General features: G+C 38.1%; 2 protein-coding genes across 11 annotated transcripts in view; one reads left to right on the top strand and one right to left on the bottom strand.

The window, feature by feature from the left end:
- LOC101740203 (piezo-type mechanosensitive ion channel component) overlaps positions 1–16,294 on the top strand; it is a 64,626-nt gene extending 48,332 nt beyond the window's left edge. For all 10 annotated transcript variants that reach the window (XM_062668314.1, XM_062668311.1, XM_062668317.1 and 7 more), the window contains 15 exons: positions 1,626–1,745; positions 2,382–2,468; positions 3,168–3,315; positions 4,132–4,346; positions 4,721–4,879; positions 6,175–6,301; positions 6,552–6,698; positions 6,772–6,872; positions 7,341–7,522; positions 8,276–8,456; positions 9,501–9,592; positions 10,205–10,299; positions 11,775–11,878; positions 13,123–13,264; positions 14,313–16,294. In XM_062668314.1, the coding sequence (XP_062524298.1) occupies positions 1,626–1,745; positions 2,382–2,468; positions 3,168–3,315; positions 4,132–4,346; positions 4,721–4,879; positions 6,175–6,301; positions 6,552–6,698; positions 6,772–6,872; positions 7,341–7,522; positions 8,276–8,456; positions 9,501–9,592; positions 10,205–10,299; positions 11,775–11,878; positions 13,123–13,264; positions 14,313–14,468 (2,056 nt within the window). In that variant the 3' untranslated portion in view covers positions 14,469–16,294. The remainder of the gene's footprint in view (positions 1–1,625; positions 1,746–2,381; positions 2,469–3,167; positions 3,316–4,131; positions 4,347–4,720; positions 4,880–6,174; positions 6,302–6,551; positions 6,699–6,771; positions 6,873–7,340; positions 7,523–8,275; positions 8,457–9,500; positions 9,593–10,204; positions 10,300–11,774; positions 11,879–13,122; positions 13,265–14,312) is intronic.
- LOC101746067 (DNA-directed RNA polymerase II subunit RPB2) lies at positions 16,288–20,029 on the bottom strand. Its single transcript, XM_038010767.2, has one exon. The coding sequence runs from the start codon at positions 19,887–19,889 to the stop codon at positions 16,362–16,364; it is 3,528 nt and encodes a 1,175-aa protein (XP_037866695.1). The 5' UTR covers positions 19,890–20,029; the 3' UTR covers positions 16,288–16,361.
- Between the last annotated feature and the right edge of the window lie 3,858 nt (positions 20,030–23,887).

Raw genomic sequence — 23,887 nt, 5'->3', positions numbered from 1 at the left:
CAATAGATGGCGTTGTACTTCTCGAGCGTTTTAGATGCTACTAGATCATTCGGTATTTGTTCGATTATTCGGCGATAGATGGCGTTACTCTTACCGGCTTAACAATATCTTAATATATATAAAATAAAACGTATTTATGCGCTTATGCTTACCAACAATTCGAGAACCGTTAACCCAATTGATATGAAGCTGTGCACACGTGTAAAGGATGACATGACCACTAGTGCTGAATACTTGGTGATTTTTATCTCTTGAACTGCTATGTATATTCCTAAAATTGTCTTACTTAGTCAGCTTTCTGAATCGTCTAAGGACTTTTATCTTTAAATATAAAATTGCATTATGTTACGGGCGAAGCTGCAGTCGTAGCTCCCAACGAAATCATTTTACTGACATATTTTAAACACACCTGCACACTTTTGTTTTAAAACTTGAGCTTAGAGAGAACTCAGGGCAAGCGGGTATTAACATATTGTACATTGTATGAACTTCATTTGATGGCTCAAGTGAAGACTAAAGAACTATTCCGCATCTGCATTTTTGAATCTTTATGTTTCTTTTGTTTGTTTGCATCTTATTATTTTAATGTTCTTATTACGTTCACTGCTACTGTAATTTTCTACATTTATTACTAGTAACCAAAGTTAAGGCTCTGCGATGGTGCAATCCTATTATTATATAGCACTAGCTGACCCGGCAGACTTTGCAGTGCCTCAATCGACAAATAAAAGAACTAAGCTTTTGTATAAAATAACCTTAAAACCAACCAAAAGGAATCCGTCCGACGGGGGACACATCAAAAGGAAAACAAAATTGTCATTTTTATTTAAATCCGAGCATTTTCATATTTATCTACCCTTTAAACCTTCTCTGGGTTTTTAAACCAAAATTAGCCAAGTCTGTCCAGCCGTTCTCGAGTTTTAGCGAGACTAACGAACAGCAATTCATTTTTATATATATATAGCGTAGAGTATAGAATGGCTTAATATAGTTTGAATGTACGGATCAGACAGTCGTTACCGTCGAGGGCGACGGTCGCAGCCACCGTTCTCGTTCCGCACGTTCGTGCTGAAGATGTCAGTGAAGAGAGCACAGTTGCGGATAGGGCATCTGATGCGACCGCAAATCTTTGTCTGCCATAATGAATCAGACCGGTACATAAATCAAAAACTTTGCAGTTAACCAACTTGCAGTTGTACATTTAGTCCATAGTTACTGAAGATTAGTATATGCAATAGACAGTATTTTTAAACTAAAACATAGTGTACATTTTAGTTGAATAAACTATGAAAAAAGTGTTGGAAACAATATAGGACTAACACCTGTCCATATATAGAGATCATTATTACTGAATTAGATTTGTATATGCAATAGTCAGTGTTTTTAAAATAAAGCATAATGTACATTTTAGTTGAATAAACTATAAATAAAATATGTTGGAAAAATATAGGGCTAACTCTTGGTAATCATTATTTAGAATACTCAGTACCTCCACTATTTTCTAAAACAGATGTAAGTATTTAGTGTACGGATTTTTATTGTTATTCAGATTATATAGTTTGTTGTCATTAAAAAAAATGTACTTTATACAATATGAAAGTAAAATAAAAATGTTTTACATACAGACGAGAAGATGAGGCTGATAATGGCTCAAGCAGGAGTATCGGAGAGGAGGTACGCCTGCAAGAACAGCGAGACTATGAAGAAGCGGGACCCTCGAAACCAATCGACGATGATCATTACAAGTGAGACGTGTTTTTACGACGTTTAATAAATAAAATATAGTGCGCGTGCAACTTGGTGCACGTGAAAGAAGTGAAAATTCTTTTGCGGTGTGTACTATTGTGGATTTCTACATTTTTCATCCTTAAATAAAACTTCTCTTAAAATAGGAAATGCTGTGAAAAAGAGAAAGAACCTCTTCACCATTTATATATATATTAAATTTTAATTAGTTTTTTTTTAAATCCTTCATTAAAAGTAAAATATAAGACTGTTAATATGCTACTGCCCTCTACAGGAGCAATGAGAAATTAATAACAAGCCATCTAGTGGCCGACACCCGTAAATAGAATGTGTATAAGAGAAACGACGTAGCTCGCTTTCTCGCTTTCTCCAAAGTCGAGTGGTTCGCGAGACGCTGTCTATTTTTTCACTCTTGCTCTTCCTAAATGTTAGTTTTTCTGTCTAGACGTAACGAATCTGCCGCAAGTTAGATTGTACTCTCAACGCGCCTAAAGAATTTTACTTTAATAAACGTAATTAAAGAAAATAAAATGACATGTACATTGTCATTTTTCTATAATATTATAAGAAACCAATGAAACTAAAATTTATTGTAAACAAAAACTTTATTGAGAGTGCACTTTTTTGATTGACAGTGTAAACGACGATCAAGAGCCCATTATTGCTGTTACAACAACTATGGAAGACACGTACAAGCATTACCCGAAAGTCATGCTTTTGTCGTAAGTAACTTCGAGTATTTTTTATTATTAGTTGCGTTGAACAAAAAATCATTCCATTAATATTGAAACTTAAATGAAATATTATTCATATGATGTCTAATGTTAAAACCAAAATTGTAGTAATGCAGCGTCCATCGCCTAAAAGTAGTCATGCCTTTTTTCCCCTACCTATTCTAGTAACCTCAAGGGGTCATTCTAGATTCACCAAGCTAGTAGGTGAGTTCACGGGGCACAAACTGGGAGTGTTGCTAACACTGGCTCTAATAAGAGCAGTGCTTCGCAGAGTCTACCACCGGATCGGAAACGCGACCCACTGAGGAGATCTGGCGAGAAACTCAGTGGGCATGTCATGTGATAAAGCAGTGCGAGTACAATTTTTTCTAAGTGATACACTACGATACCCATCTGTCACTAATGAAACAATAAATAGATTTTGCTTCAAATTGACCACTCTGACTATGTATGGACGAGGGTATGTTGTGACGTCACACGTTTGATACCTCTGTATCCCACTTAATTTCTAGCCGCATCTTCTGAGTCTGCGAAAAACTGCTCTTGCTAGGGCTAGTGTTATCAAATTCTCTCAGGTTGAGCTCACCTATCCGTCCGGCCGTAGCTGGAATAGCCTCTTAGGCTACCAGCGAATAGGAAGGAGGTAAAAAATATCCTATATATGAACACTGCACTCCGCACCGGCAGAGTGAAGCGGTACTTGCGTCCGACGCAGCGTTTCTTCAAGCGGATGTTGACGCCGGGCGCGCGCGTCACCGCCGACGTGTATGCGTACATGTTCCTTTGCGACTTCTTCAATTTCCTCGTCGTCATATTCGGATTTGCCGCTTTTGGGGTAAGACAACTACTATTCTAACATTTTCGAAGTTAACACTTCATCGGTGGTAACATTGTGACTCGCAAAAGCAACAAAAAAATACACTTATGTATTTAGCTTGTTCTGCTTGTGGTTGTGCGTCTTTAGAAGAGATAACTTGTCCCGTATAATCGAGATTTCGAATGAGCGTACACATAATGTGTCTCTCTTAAAAAAATACCATTGAGATATCTCGTAAAGAATATAATAAAGAATAAGGACAGGCTTAACTGTTTTTTTATTGCTTATATGTGTGGACGAGCTCACAGTCCATCTGGTGACAAGTGGTTACTGAAGTCCATAGACATCTACAACCGTAAATGCGCCACCCACCTTGAGATAGAAGTTCTAAGGTCTCAGTATAGTTACAACGGCTGCCCCACCCTTCAAACCGAAACGCATTACTGCGTCACGACAGAAATAGGCAGGGTGGTGGTACTTATCCGCGCAGACTCACAAGAGGTCCTACCACCAGTAATGATGCAAATTATAATTTTGCTGGTTTGATTTTTATTACACAATGTTATTCCTTCACCGTGGAAGTCAATCGTGAACATTTGTTGAGTACGTATTTCATTAGAAAAATTGGTACCCGCCTGAGAGTCGAACACCGGTGCATCGCTCAACACGAATGCACCGGACGTCTTATCCTTTAGGCCACGACGACTTCAACTCACTTCGACTGTGTCTTTACCACCGATGTTCATTTATTACGGTGTTCACTTTACATGAGATTTCTTCACTAATATATTTATAAATTAATTATCGGTTCACTGTTCTAACTTCACCGTACAGACCCACCAGGGCGATGGCGGCGTTCAAGCGTACATAGAAGAGAACAAAGTGCCCATTCCGTTTCTAATAATGTTGATCCTGCAATTCATATTGATCATCATCGACCGAGCGTTGTATTTACGAAAGTACATGCTCGGCAAGATACTGTTCCAATACGCGCTCATCATCGGCGTTCACATCTGGATGTTCTTTGTGCTGCCCTTCATCACGGAGAGGTATGTATTAACGAATGAAAAATATAAATATAGGTTTTTTTTATTGCTTAGATGAGTGGACGAGCTCACAGCCCACCTGGTGTGAAGTGGTTACTGGAGCCCATAGACATCTACGACGTAAATGCGCCACCCAACTTGAGATATAAGTTCTAAGGTCTCAAGTATAGTTACGACGGCTGCCCCACCCTTCAAACCGAAACGCGTTACTGCTTCACGGCAGAAATAGGCAGGGTGGTGGTACCTACCCGCGTGGGCTCGCAAGAGGTCCTACCACCAGTAAGTATGACGTAAATACATTCATCGATATTACACCAACATATGAATACGTTACGTAGAAAGGGCAAGTGAAAACCGACCTGTTTTAATTTCCTTAGGTCGTTCAACACATTACCGCCCCCGCCAATGTGGTACATGATGAAATGCATCTACCTGCTGCTGTCGGCCTATCAGATACGCTGCGGGTACCCGAGACGTATCATCGGGAACTTCCTCTGCAAGTCCTACCGATTCCTCAACATGATATGCTTTAGAGGGTGAGTTTGGTCTAGAAAACCAATTTTAATCTTTAAATTTGTCAAGTCGTTATTCGATATTTGTCGATATTCAATATACTGTTTGTGCCGATGTTAGGTGAAATATGTCCAATAAAACGGAGATGGTTCATGAAAAATAATTCTGCCCTTGCTGAATTCTAAATGTATGTCTCTCTTCCATGAATGTCTACCTCTTATTGTCGTAGGAAATATTAAGTTCCTCCCTAAGACTCTGACTGTATCGTCTCCTTATCCCGGCCTACCCACATTTCTACGTCCTCTTTATTATATGATATAGTACATTGTGCACCAAGTTGTTTGTCACACAATTTTACACGCGGGAGGAAAGTTCGTGGGGTTACCGAACCGGGGTCCAGAGGCGAAGCCCCGGCGGGGTCCACGGGCGAAGCCCTGGCCAGGGGTAGGGGGGGCGGACCCCCCCCGTACTCATAAAAAAAACAATTTAACTGTTTTTTTATTTTTAAATAAACAACTACTAATTGAATAAGAACTGTTTGATGAACTCATCTTTATTTAATACTTCACTATTATTATTTTTTTGTTTTTTTTTTTATTTTTATTTCACTTTGCCTTGCCTTTTGTTTATTTCAGTTTTACACTATACACAATATTGCAAATTACCCGAGCACAACAATGGCGGAGAATTTTAGGTGCGTGAGAGCAGACGTAGACACTAACGCGCATGCGCACTTGTGCCCAGGGAGAAAAAGTTACACTTTCTTCCCTGTACAGCGGGAGGAAAAGTTACACTTTCTTCCCTGTACAGCGGGAGGAAAAGTTACACTTTCTTCCCTGTACAGCGGGAGGAAAAATTACACTTTCTTCCCTGTACAGCGGGAGGAAAAGTTACACTTTCTTCCCTGTACAGCAGGAGGAAAAGTTACACTTTCTTCCCTGTACAGCGGGAGGAAAAATTACACTTTCTTACCTGTACAGCGGGAGGAAAAGTTACACTTTCTTCCCTGTACAGCGGGAGGAAAAGTTACATTTTCTTCCCTGTACAGCGGGAGGAAAAGTTACACTTTCTTCCCTGTACAGCGGAAGGAAAAGTTACACTTTCTTCCCTGTACAGCGGGAGGAAAAGTTACACTTTCTTCCCTGTACAGCGGGAGGAAAAGTTACACTTTCTTCCCTGTACAGCGGGACGAAAACCGAACTTTCGGCGTAGGTGGGAGAAATAAAAATAATAACACCGCGTTTGTGTATAATTATTATAAGTAAATCTATAGAATGAAAGTCTAAAAATAAACCAATAATTGGTCATCCGTTCGCAGATTTATGGCGGTTCCATTTGTATTCGAGCTGCGTACTTTAATGGATTGGATCTGGACTGATACTTCAATGACTCTAATGGACTGGCTGAAAATGGAGGATATATTCGCTAGTGTTTTCCTGTTAAAGGTAATGTCTTACAAATATAATGTTATCATATTTATGTTCATGTCTAAGGCATGTTAGTATCTATGTTAAAGAAATTAACACGTAAAGTTAACAAATTTGAGAACTAGTAATTTGAATACAATACTCCAATTTAGTTTAAAGAAGTATTTTCTCTTGTCGTTTCGCTGTCGAACGATGTATAGTTATTTAGACTTCAAAAACCGTTTAATATTCTAAAGTAAAATATTTTTTAAATTTCAAATGTGTCTAGTGTTCTCGCTACGTAGAAGATGAATTTCCCCAACCACGAGGCGTGAAGAAGTCCAGCACATCCAAGTATCTATTGGGAGGCTGTGTACTGGCATTCGTTATTGCAATAATCTGGTTCCCGCTCGTTTTCTTCGCATTTGGAAATTCTGTAAGTAACCTCATACAATATCTGCAAAGGAGAAATCAAAGAGATACTGAATCCTGTTGTTTGTCTGTCACAGGTTGGCCAACCGAACCCGCCGACTGACGTCACAGTCAAAATACGAATCGGTCCGTACCTCCCCGTTTACCAGATGTCAGCACAATCGCACAACATCGAAGGGTAAATTAATTTTTAATCATAACAAAAGACAAAAACACAAAAAAATCGCGAGAGAAAAAAAAAAACAAATTTTCATGAAAGCCATGTTTGCAAAACTTATAGATTTTGTGTCAAGATTATTTTTTATAAAATTTAGAGATGTTGAATAGAAATAAACCAAAGTACATCTCTAAAACCATTAACATTTCCTTCAGACCATGTCTACAAAAAGAAAAAGAAAAGACAACACTGTTGCGTTATGGTAAATGAGAGTGACTGTATTTATTGGTTTTGATATATTTATTAGTCCTTATGTGACAAATTAAAGATATATGATTATATGAAATCGATGTGTCGCCCTTGGCGGCTGGAATTGAAAAGGGGAAAGTGTCATAGCGGACGTCGCTCGTTGACACTTTTGACTTTCCGAATTCAAACAAATATTTTGTTTGTTCAAATTAAGATTAATAATTTGTTTATCATTAACAGATTCACCGAACAAGACTACACCCAGCTGAGCAACATGTACGGACGCAACCGAGCGGCGCAGACGTTCCTGTCGAACTACATGTACAACGACATCGCCGTCATCTACATCAACCCTATATCGACCATGAACTGGGTCATCTCGCCGCCTGAACTCAAACGACTCGAAATGGAGGCTTTATCCAGTGGGCATTCTACTTATTTTCAAACCGTGCTTCGTTTGTTACTAGTGTTACGCGCTGGGGTTCTGGATAAATAAAATTCCACCAAAGTACAACTAAAAACTTTATTCGACGCTTAGAACACTTAAAACACTTCACTACACTTTTAAAGAAGCGTAAGACTGCGTGCCATCCCTGCAATGCTTTTATAGTCGATACCTCATCCCTAGAATTGTCGAGAATATTCCACACATCTTTAGTATTGTGTTTCCGCTATCTGACAATAAATGACATTGTACTTCTCGAGCGTTCTAGGTGCTACTAGATCCTTCGATATTCGTTCGACTATTCGGCGATAGATGGCGTTACTCTTATCGGCGTAACACTAATAAGACTAAAGAGACTATTAACGTGTAGAAATATTAAAGAAAAAACAGTACGCTGCATATAATTAAAATAATAAGTGCTGCCTGTTTTTGTAAAACGTATTGCAACGATCAGTGTATCGTTTACTAATTTACTTAAAATATTAATATGATTAACCAGCTGGTCTGGTGTTTAATAACTTTGACTGCTGCACTATAGATTTCAAGCTCGACTCTCGGACCAGTATTTTTGTTAAGCTTATGCTAAAGTTAAAGCTACAGCTCAGGCCGTTCACATACTATTCATATCATCATCTTTAATGTGTACTTCTAGTACCTTACGGTAGAGAATTTGATCGTAGAGCATTGATTAAATATACAAGTTTGTTAACTATCGTGGTTTGGTATACAGATGCGTCATTACAAGTGAAATTCACATACGTGATAACTCACCCGACGAACGCGGTCCCGAGCCCGCCAACCCTGGAGGACCAGCGCGAGGTCACGCTGCCGGCCTTCGTGGAGGGACGCGCCAACCCCGACCGCGGCCTGCTCACCGACATGCTCAACGGCACCGCGCCCGCCGACGCCTGGTACGCCGCCTCTCCTACACTTTGATGTCTAATGCTGGTCAACGCTGATATTTAAACCGGACGTCTTTTTTTTTTATTGCCTTTGTTGGCAAACGAGCATACGGCCCACCTGATGATGAGTGGTTACCGTCGCCCGTGGACCTCAGCAATGCCAGGGGCAGAACCAGGTCGCTGCCTACCGCTTAATGGAGAGTATTAAGCGGTAGCCTCTTTTAAAGAAGAACATGTCATAGCGCTCGGGAAACACCGTGGAGGGGAGCTCATTCCATAGCCGGATGGTATGTGGCAAAAAAGACCTCTGGAAACGCACTGTCGATGAACGCAGCGGTTCCAGATAATATGGATGAGCTCTGCTTCGACGGCGGGAGGTGCGATGATAAAAAGGAGATGAGGGGATCGACGTCTACTATTTTCTGAAATTCAGGTTTCAGTGATATATTTATGCTCTCCATCGTTTTATCTAAATACTAGACGCACTCCACCAAGTTACAAAACGGGATCGATGGAGACAGCTGGTTGACGGAATCGGACGGAGTCACGATCCTCAGAAGTGAGAGACCGATCGAAGAGAAAGATCGTATTAAGCGTTCAATGTCTGGCTAGCAAACAAGGGCATTTATTAATTACAATAACAACGAAAAAAACTAGTGTACGTGTATTCTTTATATATCAAATAGCGTTACCTCAACAACAGAGATGATATTGAACTCTCGATTGGAACTACAATAATTTTGCAATGAACGGAATGATACTGGCAAAATAAAACAATTAATAAAACAAAACTCGTCACACCAAACTTTGCGTTAAAAACCCTAAACCTTATCCCGGTCATAGCAACCATAATGAATTATATTCCATTCATTAATAGGGTCACAACACACGCGAGAAATAATGACCATAATAGTATTTACATAAATACATAGGTGTCCGCGAGTCGCATAAATTTTTATTTACAATTTCCGATCAACACGCTAATACACCGTAAAACTAGTTTTAATGTTATAATCATAATGTCGTTGTCTTATCGATTGTGATTGTTTTTAGGTTCAACGTGTCGACTTTGTTCCCGAAGTTCATCAAGGTATTCAATAAAGGCACAACGAAACCAGCGTCTCAACTCATGCCGCCCGACGATGGTGAGCTAACCAATAATTCATACGTTCACGTTCCATACAACATTTTATTACAAACCTCGAAAGAAGTAAATAAAACAGATAAGCCGTGGTATAAGTCCACACTGATAGGTTACCACTTCTCTCTTACCACCCTCTTATTAGTTTCTGCGGTGAAACAGCTATATTTTCTGCTTTGAAGGGTGGGGTAGCCCTTTGCACTACAATTTTTTATTTATTGCTTAAATGGGTGGACGAGCTCACAGCCCACTTGGTGTTAAGTGATTCCTGGAGCCCATAGACATCTACAACGCAAATACGCCACCCACTTTGAGATATAACCTCTAAGGACTCAAGTATAGTTACAACGGCTACCCCACCCTTCAAATCGAAACGCATTACTGCTTCACGGCAGAAATAGGCAGGGTGGTGGTACCTACCCGCGCGGACTCATACGAGGTCCTACCACCAGTACGGCTACGATCTCAAGTATCAAGGTTAATGGGGTATTCACCTTGTGATCTCCATGATAAATTTATTTGCTGCTTTAAAAAATTCCTCAGCGTATTGTGTTCTGGCAAGTTCGGTTTTAATAAACGTTACATTAATTAAACTAAGCTCGATTGTAATTTTCAGACCCCGATGCCCGGCAGTACCGAGACGTGCAGCTCCGCTTAGAGAGACAAGACTCCAACATGTACTGGCGTGTACGCGAGAGATGCGCCACGGGTGTAAGTGATGCGATGTTAAATTATATCTTAACAGCTTGTGAACGCATAACCTCATCTCTTTTAAAGCTTATAATTAGATTAGAAACCGTTCAATTCATATCCCTAAGTTACATCGTGGTCGAAGTGAGAGTTACAGTAACAGGACAATTTGAAGAAAAAAAAACTGTTTGAATATTTGGAAATTCGTGAATTTTTGACATTGAAATTGTCCAGCATTAGGAGTGGGTGATATAAATCGTATATAGATTCAATATCTATATATCGCAGCAATATCGTTGAATCCGATATCGCCCCGCACGAAATCTATATATCGATATCAGCCGATACACGATATTGCTCGATGTGATGCGCATCGGCATATCGTACCGATTCGTGAATCGAAATCTATATATCGATATCAGCCGATACACGATATTGCTCGATGTGATGCGCATCGCCATATCGTACCGATTCGTGAATCGAAATCTATATATCGATATCAGCCGATACACGATATTGCTCGATGTGATGCGCATCGCCATATCGTACCGATTCGTGAATCGAAATCTATATTTCGATATCAGCCGATACACGATATTGCTCGATGTGATGCGCATCGGCATATCGTACCGATTCGTTAATATCAGCAATATTCGTTTGGTTCGTATCGAATCGGCCAGAGTGAGTGAGCGCACGATAGGGATATCATGTGATGAATGAAACAGAAACAGGCATTATCCATACAAATGTAAACCTTATATTTAAGTCCATATGTCTGTAGATTATTCTTAGCGTATCAGCAGGATACAATTAAGGAAAGAAGTTTCAACTTTCGACCCTAACTTGAATGCAGTATAGCCTATTTGCATCGTTGAATTTAATTTCACGCGCTTTGACCTTGAACTAGAATTTTTGGACAAGTGTTTATAAATATTTAAAAGTTTTTTGTGTTTGATTTTTAAAGTACACATTTTTCTATTTTTAGTTGAATCCAAATAATTGAGTTTATTTCTTGTGTTTGTATTAAACTTTTGAAATCTACACTCTTTTGGTATATTTTGTAATTTTAAATTAAGACACAAAATACTAAAAACTGAAAATAATGTAGCCAGCCTGGTAAAAGCATGAAGGAAAGTTTTTTTTATATTTTTATTTTCATGTTCTTTTTAGTACTTTAAGATCATATTATAAATTGATATCAGAAAAGCAACCGTATAACGTTGACTTAAATCTATATCTACTACGATATTATATCAGCGTATCGTTTCAAATCTTAAATATCATGAATCGAGAAAATCTAGCATCCATCAATATATAGATTCAGAAAATATATAGATTCAATATCCGATATTGATCCTCGATATATAGATACGATTCGATACGCGGCAAAACCGATATTACCCACTCCTATCCAGCATACATAGTTATGCTCTAGTTAGTAAATTTTTATTTATGTTATAATTCCCGTGCTCTACATACGCGCGTTGTTTAAACAGGACTCGTTAGCTTCGCTTCCGTTGAACAACTGCGACATGCTGGTCATGTACACCTTCAACGATAAACTCTTCCCAGAAACGTTAAACTTCATATCCGGAAGCGGGTAAGTTCGTCTATATGATAACTATGCACGCTGTGTATTCTGTCGGTAATATTTGAAAGAAAATAAAAGTGTGTTTGTTCTTTATTCATTCCTAAAGTGCTCATCCGATTGTGATTAAACTTTGTTCAACATGGCACACCAGGGAAGGTTTCTGTTATAGTACCTACCATAAACTGGCGATAGTCCACTTCTATAAAGCGGCACGACACGAGACCCTCTCATCGTGGCCGCCGGTAACTACATTCCCGATCCTGCGGACGGAATGGAAAGCAGTCAACGTCGCCCCAAACACGTCATTTCGGATCCTCCCGATCCACTAACGGTGCTTCTAGGTACTTCAAGCACCGGTCACCGTTCTCGCTAAATCATTAGTAATCGAGTAAATTAACCCACAGACACAGCCCACTGAGTTTCTCGCCGGATCTTCTCAGTGGGTCGCGTTTCCGATCCGGTGGTAGATTCTGCGAAGCACTGCTCTTGCTAGGGTTCGTGTTAGCAACGTCGTCAGGTTTGAGCCCCGTGAGCTCACCTACTAGTTAAGGTAACGCTGATATAGCCTCTCAAGGCTATCAGCTTAGGTAAGAAAAAATATGGCGATAGATGGCGCGCGACTAATCTCAATAAAAATATATTTTTCAAACAGCTAATGATGGTCGCAGTGGAACTGTCGGTTTCATTAGTCCGAATTATGTAAAATATTTGCTTCTTTTAGTTCGATATTTGTTAATATTTATGTGATATACTGCCGACACTTGCGCACTCGAGCCATTATGGTCAATGTGCGTACTTTTGTGATTTTTTACGTAATTATACATAACACAAGATTTTAAAGGGTATGTTATTTCTTCATTACTGAGTAGACTTTTGTTGTTCAAAATTTTTATAATTTGGAAATGTGAATTTTTTTAACGCAAATTTATATCAACATATCTATTGAACATAATTTAGTCAAAAGTCAAACAAAAGTTTAAAACAAAATTAACAAAGGTGTTTCGAACCGTGTAATCGTTTTTTTTAGTATGAATTATTGAACAGCCTTATCATACTGAACTTTAAATATAAACGCATAGTTTTGTATGGGTCGAGTCCTAGTTTATACTAACAACGTTATACTATACAATTTAAACTTCGACCTCTAGTCTCAAGGTCTACAGGTGGGTGGGCCGTGAGTTCTTTCCCTCATAGACTATACTAGACATAGACTATAGAATACTAAATGAATAACAAACAAACACGCAACCCAGTATAATCGGGCTGTACACGACGTTCGTGTTCCTCGCGTCTCGGATACTGCGCGGCTTCTTCTCCGGCATCTACACCAAGATCATGTTCGACGACCTGCCCAACGTGGACCGCGTGCTGCAGCTCTGCCTCGACATTTATTTGGTAACTACGCGAAGCGATTATACTAGCTCTATTTATTTTTTTATTGCTTAGATGGCTGGACGAGCTCATAGCCCACCTGGTGTTAAGTGGTTACTGGAGCCCATAGACATCTACAATGTTAATACGCCACTCACCTTAAGATATAAGGTCTCAGTATAATTACAACGGCTGCTCCACCCTTCAAACCGAAACGCATTGCTGCTTCACGGCAGCAGAAACACCCTTCAGAAATAGGCGGGGTTGTGGTACTTACTCGTGCAGATTCACAAGAGACCCTACCACCAGTAATTACGTAAATTATATATAGCTCTAGCTATCGTATAAGCGTAAAAGCTAGCGTCATAACCAAAAATGTAATTTGAATACTTTAAGGGTCCATACACACAGACCGGATCATACACGTTTAGAATTGGCCGGAGCGGAGCCGCTAACTGTTTCACATAGACCGGCTGGAAGAGATTTGAAAACGGAATCGGAGCCGATCGGCTACGCGAGCGAGAAAGAGCGCGCAATCGGAGCCGATCGGCTTCTCATATTATTTCACAAAAAGTTTTTTTTTTTTTTTTTTTATAGCTTAGATGCGTGGACGAGCTCACAGCCCACCTGTTGTTAACTGGTTACTGGAGCCCATAGACATCTACAATGTAAATGCGCCACCCACCTTGAGATATAAGTTGTAAGGTCTCAGTATAGTTACAACGACTGCCCCACCCTTCAAACCGAAACGCATTACTGCTTCACGGCAGAAATAGGCAGGGCGGTGGTACCTACCCGTGCGGACTCACAAGAGGTCCTACCACCAGTTAAAAAGCAAGTGCACATGCAAAAATAAACTTTACTACTATTACCCAAAAATCAGAATTTCTTAACTGCCTGCGGGATTTGTGACACTAGCAGCATCGCTCGACACAAGTATAACTGGCGCCTTATGCTTTAGCACACGACGATCACTAAAATTATGAACTTATTAAATTCTGCTTCTTACTACGAAGTAAGGATGGATGTTTCATATGTTTCACAATTCGTAAATTGAGTATTTGTATCACAGGTTCGGGAAGCTCTAGAGCTGTCTCTGGAAGAGGACTTATTTGCGAAACTGGTGTTCCTGTATCGGTCGCCGGAGACTATGATCAAGTGGAGTCGGCCCAAGGAGGAGCCCGAGGAGCAGCGGGCGCTCCCGCCCTCGCGCTCCGAGAGGAGTTGAGCACGCACATTATAAATCTCACGGATAACTTTGACGATCCACCACGTCCGTCGTTCTAACTCTTAAGGCTTCGTCAAACAGAACAGGTAATTAGCGCGCGTCAGAGCGCTAAACTGACGGCGCGCTATGACGCCGAGATGTGCTGTACTACTATGGTAACATACCGTCAAACAGAGCCCCAGCGCTATAAGTACCTACGCAACGCTCTGTCGCGGCTTTAGGACGCTTTGACGTCAGGCGTTGTAATTTTTTACAAATTTTATTTTAGCGTCCGAGTGAATGTGTATTAAAATACTGGATAATGCCCGAAAAGTTGATAGAAATAGTTAGGAAATACCCATGTTTATACAATGCCACATCTGAAACACTCGATATCTTAATACTTTTAAATTTTCACACTGCTATCGAAAGGCAATAATATGATTTGGCGAATGCGTTGCGTCAAGGAGCGTCGGGCTCGTCTAGTCAATTTGTCTGACATGAAAAGAGCGCGACGTTAAAACGCAGCGCTAAGTACGCGTTCTGTTTGACGAAGCCTAAGTCCGGTACGTGTTGTATCTGCTAATTTTATCTCCACGGGAACTAGAAAGGATCTTTCGTTAAAGTCTACGCTATGTGGAATCTTGTTGTGTGAACATCTCTTAAGCAACGATCGTTTTGAATACGCCTACATAATTAATTGTAAACGTCCATTTTTATATTTGTTATCATGACCATGCAGTCAACGTTAGAACGCGTTATTGCATCCATCTATTGAATTAGTTGTACAGTAATTTTATATACATATACGTATATATCATTAAGATTAAAAAAATATTTTCCCAATGAGATAAATAATAATTTAATTCTAATTATTTGATTTTAAGACAGCTATATTTGATTCGCACTCGTAATTTTGCACTAACAAATGATTATGATTAAAAGCAAGTTTAGGTGCACACGGGTCATTCATAATTTTCACTAGATGGTAGGTACTTAAAAAAAATATTATTCAACGCATTTAATTGCGAGACAATTTATGTCCTTGTCACACAGTAACCAACGTATGCTCTCTTACGAACAATAAAGAACTGATAGTTTTATTATGTACTCACAAAGTTTATATTTTAGTTAAATAAATATAGTTCAATAACTATTTTCACACATAATTGTGAGACACGTGTTGGATGCTTTATTTTTCTACCTAATTGTCTTTTGAATTTTTCATAATTAAGTGTCTGCAACCAGCTCTTAAGGTAGTTATAGTACAATGCACGTAGAAATAACAAATGCGCTAAATGTCTTCTTCGCCTTAAAATGAACAAGTATAGGTAAATTACCTAAAATATGTAATCTGCATTTTAATTGATTACGCATGTTAACATATCGCGGTTACTTGTGATTTGATGACATTTACGATTAATTTTTTAAATTTCAATCTGGTAGTGTACACATGCAGGACTACCAAAGTTCCAGTTTTTTATACTTTAAAAAAGATAACTATGTTACGCGTTTTTATTTATTCTTTTATAAAAGAACTATGTGAAAACTATTGTGTGCAATTTTGTTCAATTAGATTTATATTATTAAATATAGTAATTTATTATATCTGTATAATCACAAGTTGCTATAAATAGTAATATTGAGGTTTGATTACATGAAATGTTTAGTGATGTTTGTTAGTTCATAAATATACATTTATTAATTGAATGTCTAATGAAGTGTTGACTGGTCGGATTTCTGAATCTTAAGCCAGAAACAAAGTACACCATTTTTTCTATTGTGATCTTGTGTTATTAAGTTGCATTTAATGTTGTCGGTTTGTAATAAAACTCTTACAAAAACGATTAGATTTTATTTTATTTTAAATCTTAATAGTTGACAGTGAATTATTTTCTTATCAAATTATATTACTTAACTCACTACCATTAGTCTAGGAGCGATATTCATCGACATTAGTTCCTGGAATAGTAACTTGGCTGCATATGGTAAACGGATTTGCGAAATTTGAGTTTTGTTTTTGCAGCCTTTGCATTCAAATGTATTGTTACGCAAATTAGCTATAGCGATCAGGCCGCAGAAATTACACACGTGTATACGGTAAGGATCTGATACTTCAAATAAACGTTCACGTAAAAATTGGGCAGCTCCGTGTGCAATCTGACAATCACGTTCCATTTCACCAAAACGTAATCCACCATCTCTTGCCCTACCTTCCATAGGCTGTCTCACTAGAATTTGTACTGGACCTCTAGCTCTAGAATGAATTTTATCATCGACCATGTGCTTTAAACGTTGGTAGTAAGTTGGTCCCAAAAAAACTTGCGCATTAATTTTACGGCCTGTATGCCCATTGTACATGACTTCATTACCACGTAGATGGTAACCATAATCTTGTAACAGAGATGATATTTTTTGCACATTTACAGCATCATTGAATGGGGTTGCATCACCGATCTCTCCCTTATTAGAAGATACTTTCCCTTGAATACACTCAATCAAGTGACCAATTGTCATACGTGAAGGGATAGCGTGAGGATTAATAATGATATCTGGTGTTATACCTTCGCAAGTAAATGGCATATCTTCTTGCCTGTATTGAATTCCACATGTTCCTTTTTGACCATGTCGTGAAGCAAACTTATCTCCAATTTGCGGGATGCGTACAGATCTGACTCGAATTTTACAAAATTTATAACCTTCGCTATTTAATGTTAACATTACTTGGTCAACAATTCCAGTTTCACTATTACGTAAGAAAGTGGATGCATCTCGCTTTGTAAATCGTTTTGTTGTACCTTCCAACTCATCATCATTTTCTGGCAAAGTTATAGTTTTTCCTATGACAACATCATCACCTGATACTCTAATACCAGGAGCAATAATACCATCATCATCTAATTTGTCATACAGAGCATTCCTCATACCCTGACATGTCTGTCTGGTTGGTTTTTCAAACTGTTCTTCTTGTTCTCCATTTCTTTTAGATTCAGAATCTTTGTATGAACGGTAAAATACGGATCTAAAGAATCCTCTCTCTACAGCAGATGCATTCAAAATAACACTATCTTCTTGGTTATATCCGGTATAACAAAGAATAGCAACAATGGAGTTAATTCCTGCTGGCAATTCTCTAAATCGTAAGTATTCCATAGATCTTGTCGTAACCAGGGGTTTGTGAGGATAATACAAAACATGAGCCAGTGTATCCATTCTAACATGGAAATTTGTGATATAAACTCCCATAGCTTGTTTACCCATAGCACTTTGATAAGTATTTCTGGGACTTTGATTATGATCTGGGAATGGAATAATAGACGCACAGACACCCAGAATCATTGCAGGATGAATCTCACAATGTGTATAAGTAGTACAATATGCATATTCTTTAACTTGATTCAAGTCATCTAAACTCATGGCAATCATCACAGTTTCTTCTTCCAAAGTATCAATATATTCAACTACTCCACTAGCCACCAAATTTTGCCAACCATAGTTATTGTAGTCCTTTTCTTTTAAATCATCTATGTGCTTCTTTTTCAACAATAAGACACCATTATTGACAATAAGTAATGGCCTACAAATTCTACCTGCATCTGTATAGATTCTGATTTCTCTGTCTCTTATATCTCTAATCATACTGACTTCAGAGACAATGATGTCCATATGACGTCTTAGTTTACGTAGTGTAGCCATCAACTGTTCAGGGTCCCTGTGTATTCCTACCCAACAACCATTCACAAATATCTTTGTGGCATCAGCTATAGCTGATGGTGCAATTTCTTCCAAGTTTTCCATTGACCATTCTTCCAAGAACTCCAAAATTGGTGAAGGTTGACTTCCTACTGAGATATAAGCCATTAATGCTAAATTCTTCACTAAGCCAACAGCAGCTCCCTCTGGAGTTTCAGCAGGACAAATCATACCCCATAAAGTATTGTGCAATTGACGTGGTTTAGCAAGTTTACCATCACGTCCAATTGGAGAATTGACACGTCTTAAATGGGATAAAGTAGATGCAAAAGTTAATCTGTTCAACACTTGAGATACTCCAGCTCGGGCCTGATGAGCTTTCTTTTGGTCACCCCAATTACCAGTTGCCAAAGAATAACGAAGACCATCAGTGATGATTTTTGTTTTGATAGCAAGTTCCAAGTTGAAATCTTTTCCTCTATCAATAAATTTTTGAGCATACATTCGGACTTCTTTTAGTAAATTTTTGAATAAGCCTCTAAATAGAAAAGCCAAAAGTGGTCCTGCTAAATCTAATCTTTTGTTGCCATAATGATCTCTATCATCCAGTTCTCTTCGACCCAAAGCAGCTAATAATAATCTGTGTACCATGTAGCCTAGAAAATAAGCTTTTTTTGTTTCACAAAAATCTGATACTCCAACATGTGGCAACATTTCCTTTTGTAAGATTTCTCTAGCATATTTAATACGTCTTTCTTTGGTGACACCTGGGCGTGCTCCTCGGCTTCCAATAAAATTGAGTGCTACATTTTGTTCTTGAATGACAAAAGCCTCATCAAGAGATGGCTTAACCATTTCCATCATTTCTGGATCATCAAAATCATATATAATGTGTTCCAATATATCTCTATCAGCAACAAAACCTAAAGCTCTGAATACAATCATTATAGGTATGTCTTGTTTGATATATGGGACAATTGCCATAATTCTTTGACCAATAGCAGATTTCTTTATATTTTGTCCTCCTCGAGCCATCATATTAACCCATAATGTAGATGTCGGTCTAGAACTATGTTCCAGACATGATCTTATTTCTGTTTTGTAAGCATATTTGCCATCCTTCATGCTGAATACATAGACAGTATTGGTAGCCATTTTTTCCTGTGCAATTAGTACTTTTTCTGATCCATTAATAATGAAGTAACCACCAGGATCTAAGGGGCATTCATTCAATTCTGACAAGTCACGGTCAGTCAAACTGTTTAGTAAGCAATATGTAGATCTAAGCATAATAGGAATCTTGCCAATAAATGTTTTCTGATGTTGCGTTTCAATAGGATCCTCATGTTCTTTCTCTATTGTTTTTGTAATATCAACATATAAAGGTGCCGAATATGTTAAATTACGAAGACGTGCTTCATTGGGCATCATGGGAGATGGAGCTCCATCTTTCTCCCAATGAGTAGGTTTAGATAAATAAATTTGGTCAAATTTAAGACGATATTTTGGTGGTGTTTCCATCTCACCAGAGAAATGTTGTGCTTCTGCTTGTAATTCTATGGGTGGAGAATCTTCAACTATACGTTGTACCGACATTTGAATAAATTCATCGAAGCTATCTAATTGCTGTCTCACTAGACCTTTTTCATCGAAATAAGCGTTGATGACAATCCAACAAGCTTCTTGCCAAAGCTCAGGTGTTATTTCCACATCTTCCTCTTCGTATTGATCATCTTCTGTATCATACATCTTCGCTAAAGCGAGTGTTGTATTTAAAAAATATACTGTAGGCTATTAATGGCCTTTCTGTATTTTCAATTGGAAAATATTAAAGCAAATGCGTCGTCGTCGCCTTTCCTAGGCTCTATTATCTATGGTAGCAAATATCATAGATTAAACACATGCAAATATTATGTGCTTAATGGCTCAGTGAATTTAGCCCCCTTTTTTATTTTGGATTTTTTTATATTTGTTGGCGTGAGGTGATGGTTTGCTTATTAGATATAAAATAATTAATAATTGAGAATTCAATTGTTTTTATGATCGAACAATCACCAATAGTCGTCAAACAAACGATAATTGATCAAAATTAATTAATCTGAGTGATAAAAATAAAGATATCTAGTAAAAGGAGCCAACTTAATGTGATCATTTGTTTAATTAATTATAAATAAATAAAAGACGAACAAAGATTTTTTACATATGAACATTAACGAACAAACAACGGACAAATAATTAAAAATAAAAAAATTTGAAAATCAAAAAAAGAGGGGCCAAATTCAGTGTGCCGTAGGTATAGATCATACACTTAATATTTAAGTTAGTAGGTTATGGCTCTGTAAATTTGGCCCCCTTTTTTTATTTTCGGATTTTTTTTATTTTTAATTATTTGTTCGTCGTTTGTTCGTTAATGCTCGAATGTAAAAATTGTTTGTTCGTCTTTTGTTTATTTATAATTAATTAAATAAATGATCACCGTTAAGTGGGCCCCTCTTACTAGATATCTTTATTTTTATCGATTAATTCATTTTAATTCATTTTGATCAATTATCGTTTGTTCGATGACTATTGGTGATTGTTCGATCATAAAAATAATTAAATTCCCAATTATTAATTATTTTATATTAATGTAATACCGAAATACTTCACGAGATGGCGTTACAAAAAATCCCTTCCCAAAACTATAAAACCGTTGTGATTGTCTACTGAATAGATAATATAATAAATAATATTTATTCGTAGGTGATTGTTTAAGATGTTATGAATATTTCAGTTTTGATTTCATCAAAATAACTTGAACTTTACTACTAAATTCCGAAAAAAATTTTAATTAAGGCTGAGTTAAATTTAGCTTTTTATTTAAGCCTCTTACTGTAGTTTTTGAATTACATTTATGCAGATTGACGTTTCAAAGCTTTCAGATTTCAATTTTAAAATCTGAAATAATTAAGAACAGCGTCATCCACCGTTCACATTTGAAACAGAATTTAATTCGGTTTAAATTTGTAAAAGTTGATGTTGATTATTATTACACTAATTAATTGAGCGTTTCATTAGCTTTTAAGCTGAGTGACTATATACTAGTAATATATTTTTATTCTATTGTCTATTTTTGTTAAGTAATAAATGAGCAAAAAATAATACTTAACTAAAAGATATGAAATCCGAACAAAAACAGTTTCACTGTAAAAAATTGCGCCAAGTCCACGTTTATAAAACTCATCTCAATAACATTTGCACTTTACAAAAAAAATAAGACTTCAATAACTTTCATTCTCTACAAAAAGATGTGAAATACAAAAAAATACCAAGAAACTCCTTACTCGAGTTTTCACCACAATTTAAGCTTGCTCTTCATCATCATCATTTACATCAACTTCGACTGGTATGTGTCATGCTGGCAATTTTCTTAGCCTATCATGTGGGTATTTGTAAGTAAGTTTTGAATTTAAAGCTTTCAATGTGTAACGGTCACCATCCAATACTTCAACTACTTTAAACGGCCTTTTAAACTTCGTATCTAATTTCGTTTGATTACGCTCTTCGATTTAATGTGTGGACGAGCTCACAGCCCACCTTGTGTTAAGTGGCTACTGGAACCCTTAGACATCCACAGCGCAAACGCACCACACACCTTGAGATAGAAGTTCTAAGGTCTCAGTATAGTTACAACCGCTGCCCCACCCTTCAAACCGAAATACACCACTGCTTCACGGCAGAAATAGGCAGGGTGATGGTACCCGTGCGGTCGATGGCACTCCATAGAGCACCCGTCTAGTGCCACGTCCGTACCCACGAGAACGTCGCCGCGCTGCGACGCCGGCAGCGCGCGATCGCAGTCAGAGTTATTCGAGGATACCTCACAGTCTCCTACGAGGCGGCGCGCCCTAGCGCAAGTGCAGCCGGAGCGCGGGGGCTCCAATCTCGGCAGTCCGTGCTGGAGGCGTGGTCTCGTCGTTTGGCGGACCCGTCGGCCGGCCTCCGTACCGTCGAGGCGATCTGCCCGGTTCTCGCGGACTGGGTGGGCCGCGACCGCGGAAGTCTCACCTCCGGCTACCTGTGCAGACTCACAAGACATTTTACCACCATGCAAACTTCTTACCGCAACAAATCTTATCCGCCACTACGCAAACTACAATTTTACGGGTTCCACCTCTCCTATCATCTCAAGTCTTCGGTTTCAGGTCTTCGACACAAAACATTAAGTAAAATTAAATATTGTCCAGTCCGTACATAAACAATAAAAACCTAAATGTCGTTGTTTTTAGTCTTTAATTTTAAAGTAATCTGTTTGTAGATGGGATAGTCCCAAGATTAGTGTGGTACAGATTGCCCATAGCTTGACAAGCTTGCCCAGCACCAGTTACACCAGCCCCGCATGTGTGGCATATACCTGTGGAAGTTAAAAGTAAGTGATGTTTAAACGAGTACATTTGGTTTATTACAATAGTAATTATGTAACATGTTGCTCTCACTCTCATTTATCAAATGCCAATTTAATTTCATGCCACTAATTTCGTAATGTAAATTCGCCTTTATGATTTTTTACCTTTATTTTTATGATTTAGTACCAGCGGCTAGCTCCAGCCGCCTGCACCAGCCGCTTGCACCAGCCGCTTGCACCAGCCGCTTGCACCAGCCGCTTGCACCAGCCGCTTGCACCAGCCGCTAGCTCCAGCCGCTTGCACCAGCCGCTTGCACCAGCCACTAGTAGTACGAAAGTAACACGATTACGAGAGATGCGCAGTAAACGAAGAAACGATGCGTACTAAATGTTATTGTTTAAATTTTATTATGAACGACTGGAGGGTAGTTCGCGGACTGTGCCACCGTTCACTTCAACGTCTGCTTTTTAACTAAGTAATAAATAGTAGTAGTGGTTAAAGTGTGATAAAGTAGTGATAAATAAAGGAACAATACTAAGAACCACAGGAACAAATGTTTTCTTATTGAAAGAGTGCGTAAACAATACAAAATCTATAAAAATATCAAGGAACGCGCAACTGACATTTATATCCATTACTCTAAGTGTAAATGATCTAAAACTCGTTAAGTGCAGTGAAGGGGACATAAATAATCATTAAAATCGTTAAATTGTTAAATAGTGAACACAAGGATTCTATTTAATTTATTTTTTGCATTTAACCTAAAATAAATATTATTCGCATCGTCACACAAATCACCTCGTACAAAAACGTTAGCGCCACCTAGCGTGAGTAGCTGAACTCTCAAGATAAAACTCGATAAACTGGAGATAACATCTGCTATAAGCAACGTAGTTCCAATACTATCCACAAGATTGTATTAGTAGTACTTTGAGGTATAAAAGTAATGGAAGAAATTAAAAATATATTAAGAAGCATGCAAGAAGAGATGAAACAACAAAAAGCGGATATGTTAGATATGAAGGAGGAAATAAAAAATACCATTATAAATAATATGAATGAAAAATTTCACAGTCTTGAATTAAAGACCGAGTTACTTGAACAACAATTAATTCTAATTCGGCAGAAAAAACAGATAACATGGAGAGATTGAAGAGAAAGAGAAATCTGCTCTTTTTCGGAGTCGAAGAAGGTGAAAGGTCATATCAGGATCTGTTGCAAATTGTGCTAGAAATTATAAACAAATATTTAAGCATTGAATGCAATGAAAACAGTGTTGAATTTGTAAGGCGAGTTGGAAAAAGAGGGGAAAACACGAGACCCATTGTAGTAACATTGAGCACTATGGGGTTAAAAATAAAA

Source organism: Bombyx mori, chromosome 4 (assembly GCF_030269925.1).
Source record: "Bombyx mori chromosome 4, ASM3026992v2".
NCBI lineage: Eukaryota > Metazoa > Arthropoda > Insecta > Lepidoptera > Bombycidae > Bombyx > Bombyx mori.
This window is presented reverse-complemented; position numbering and strand designations above follow the sequence as displayed.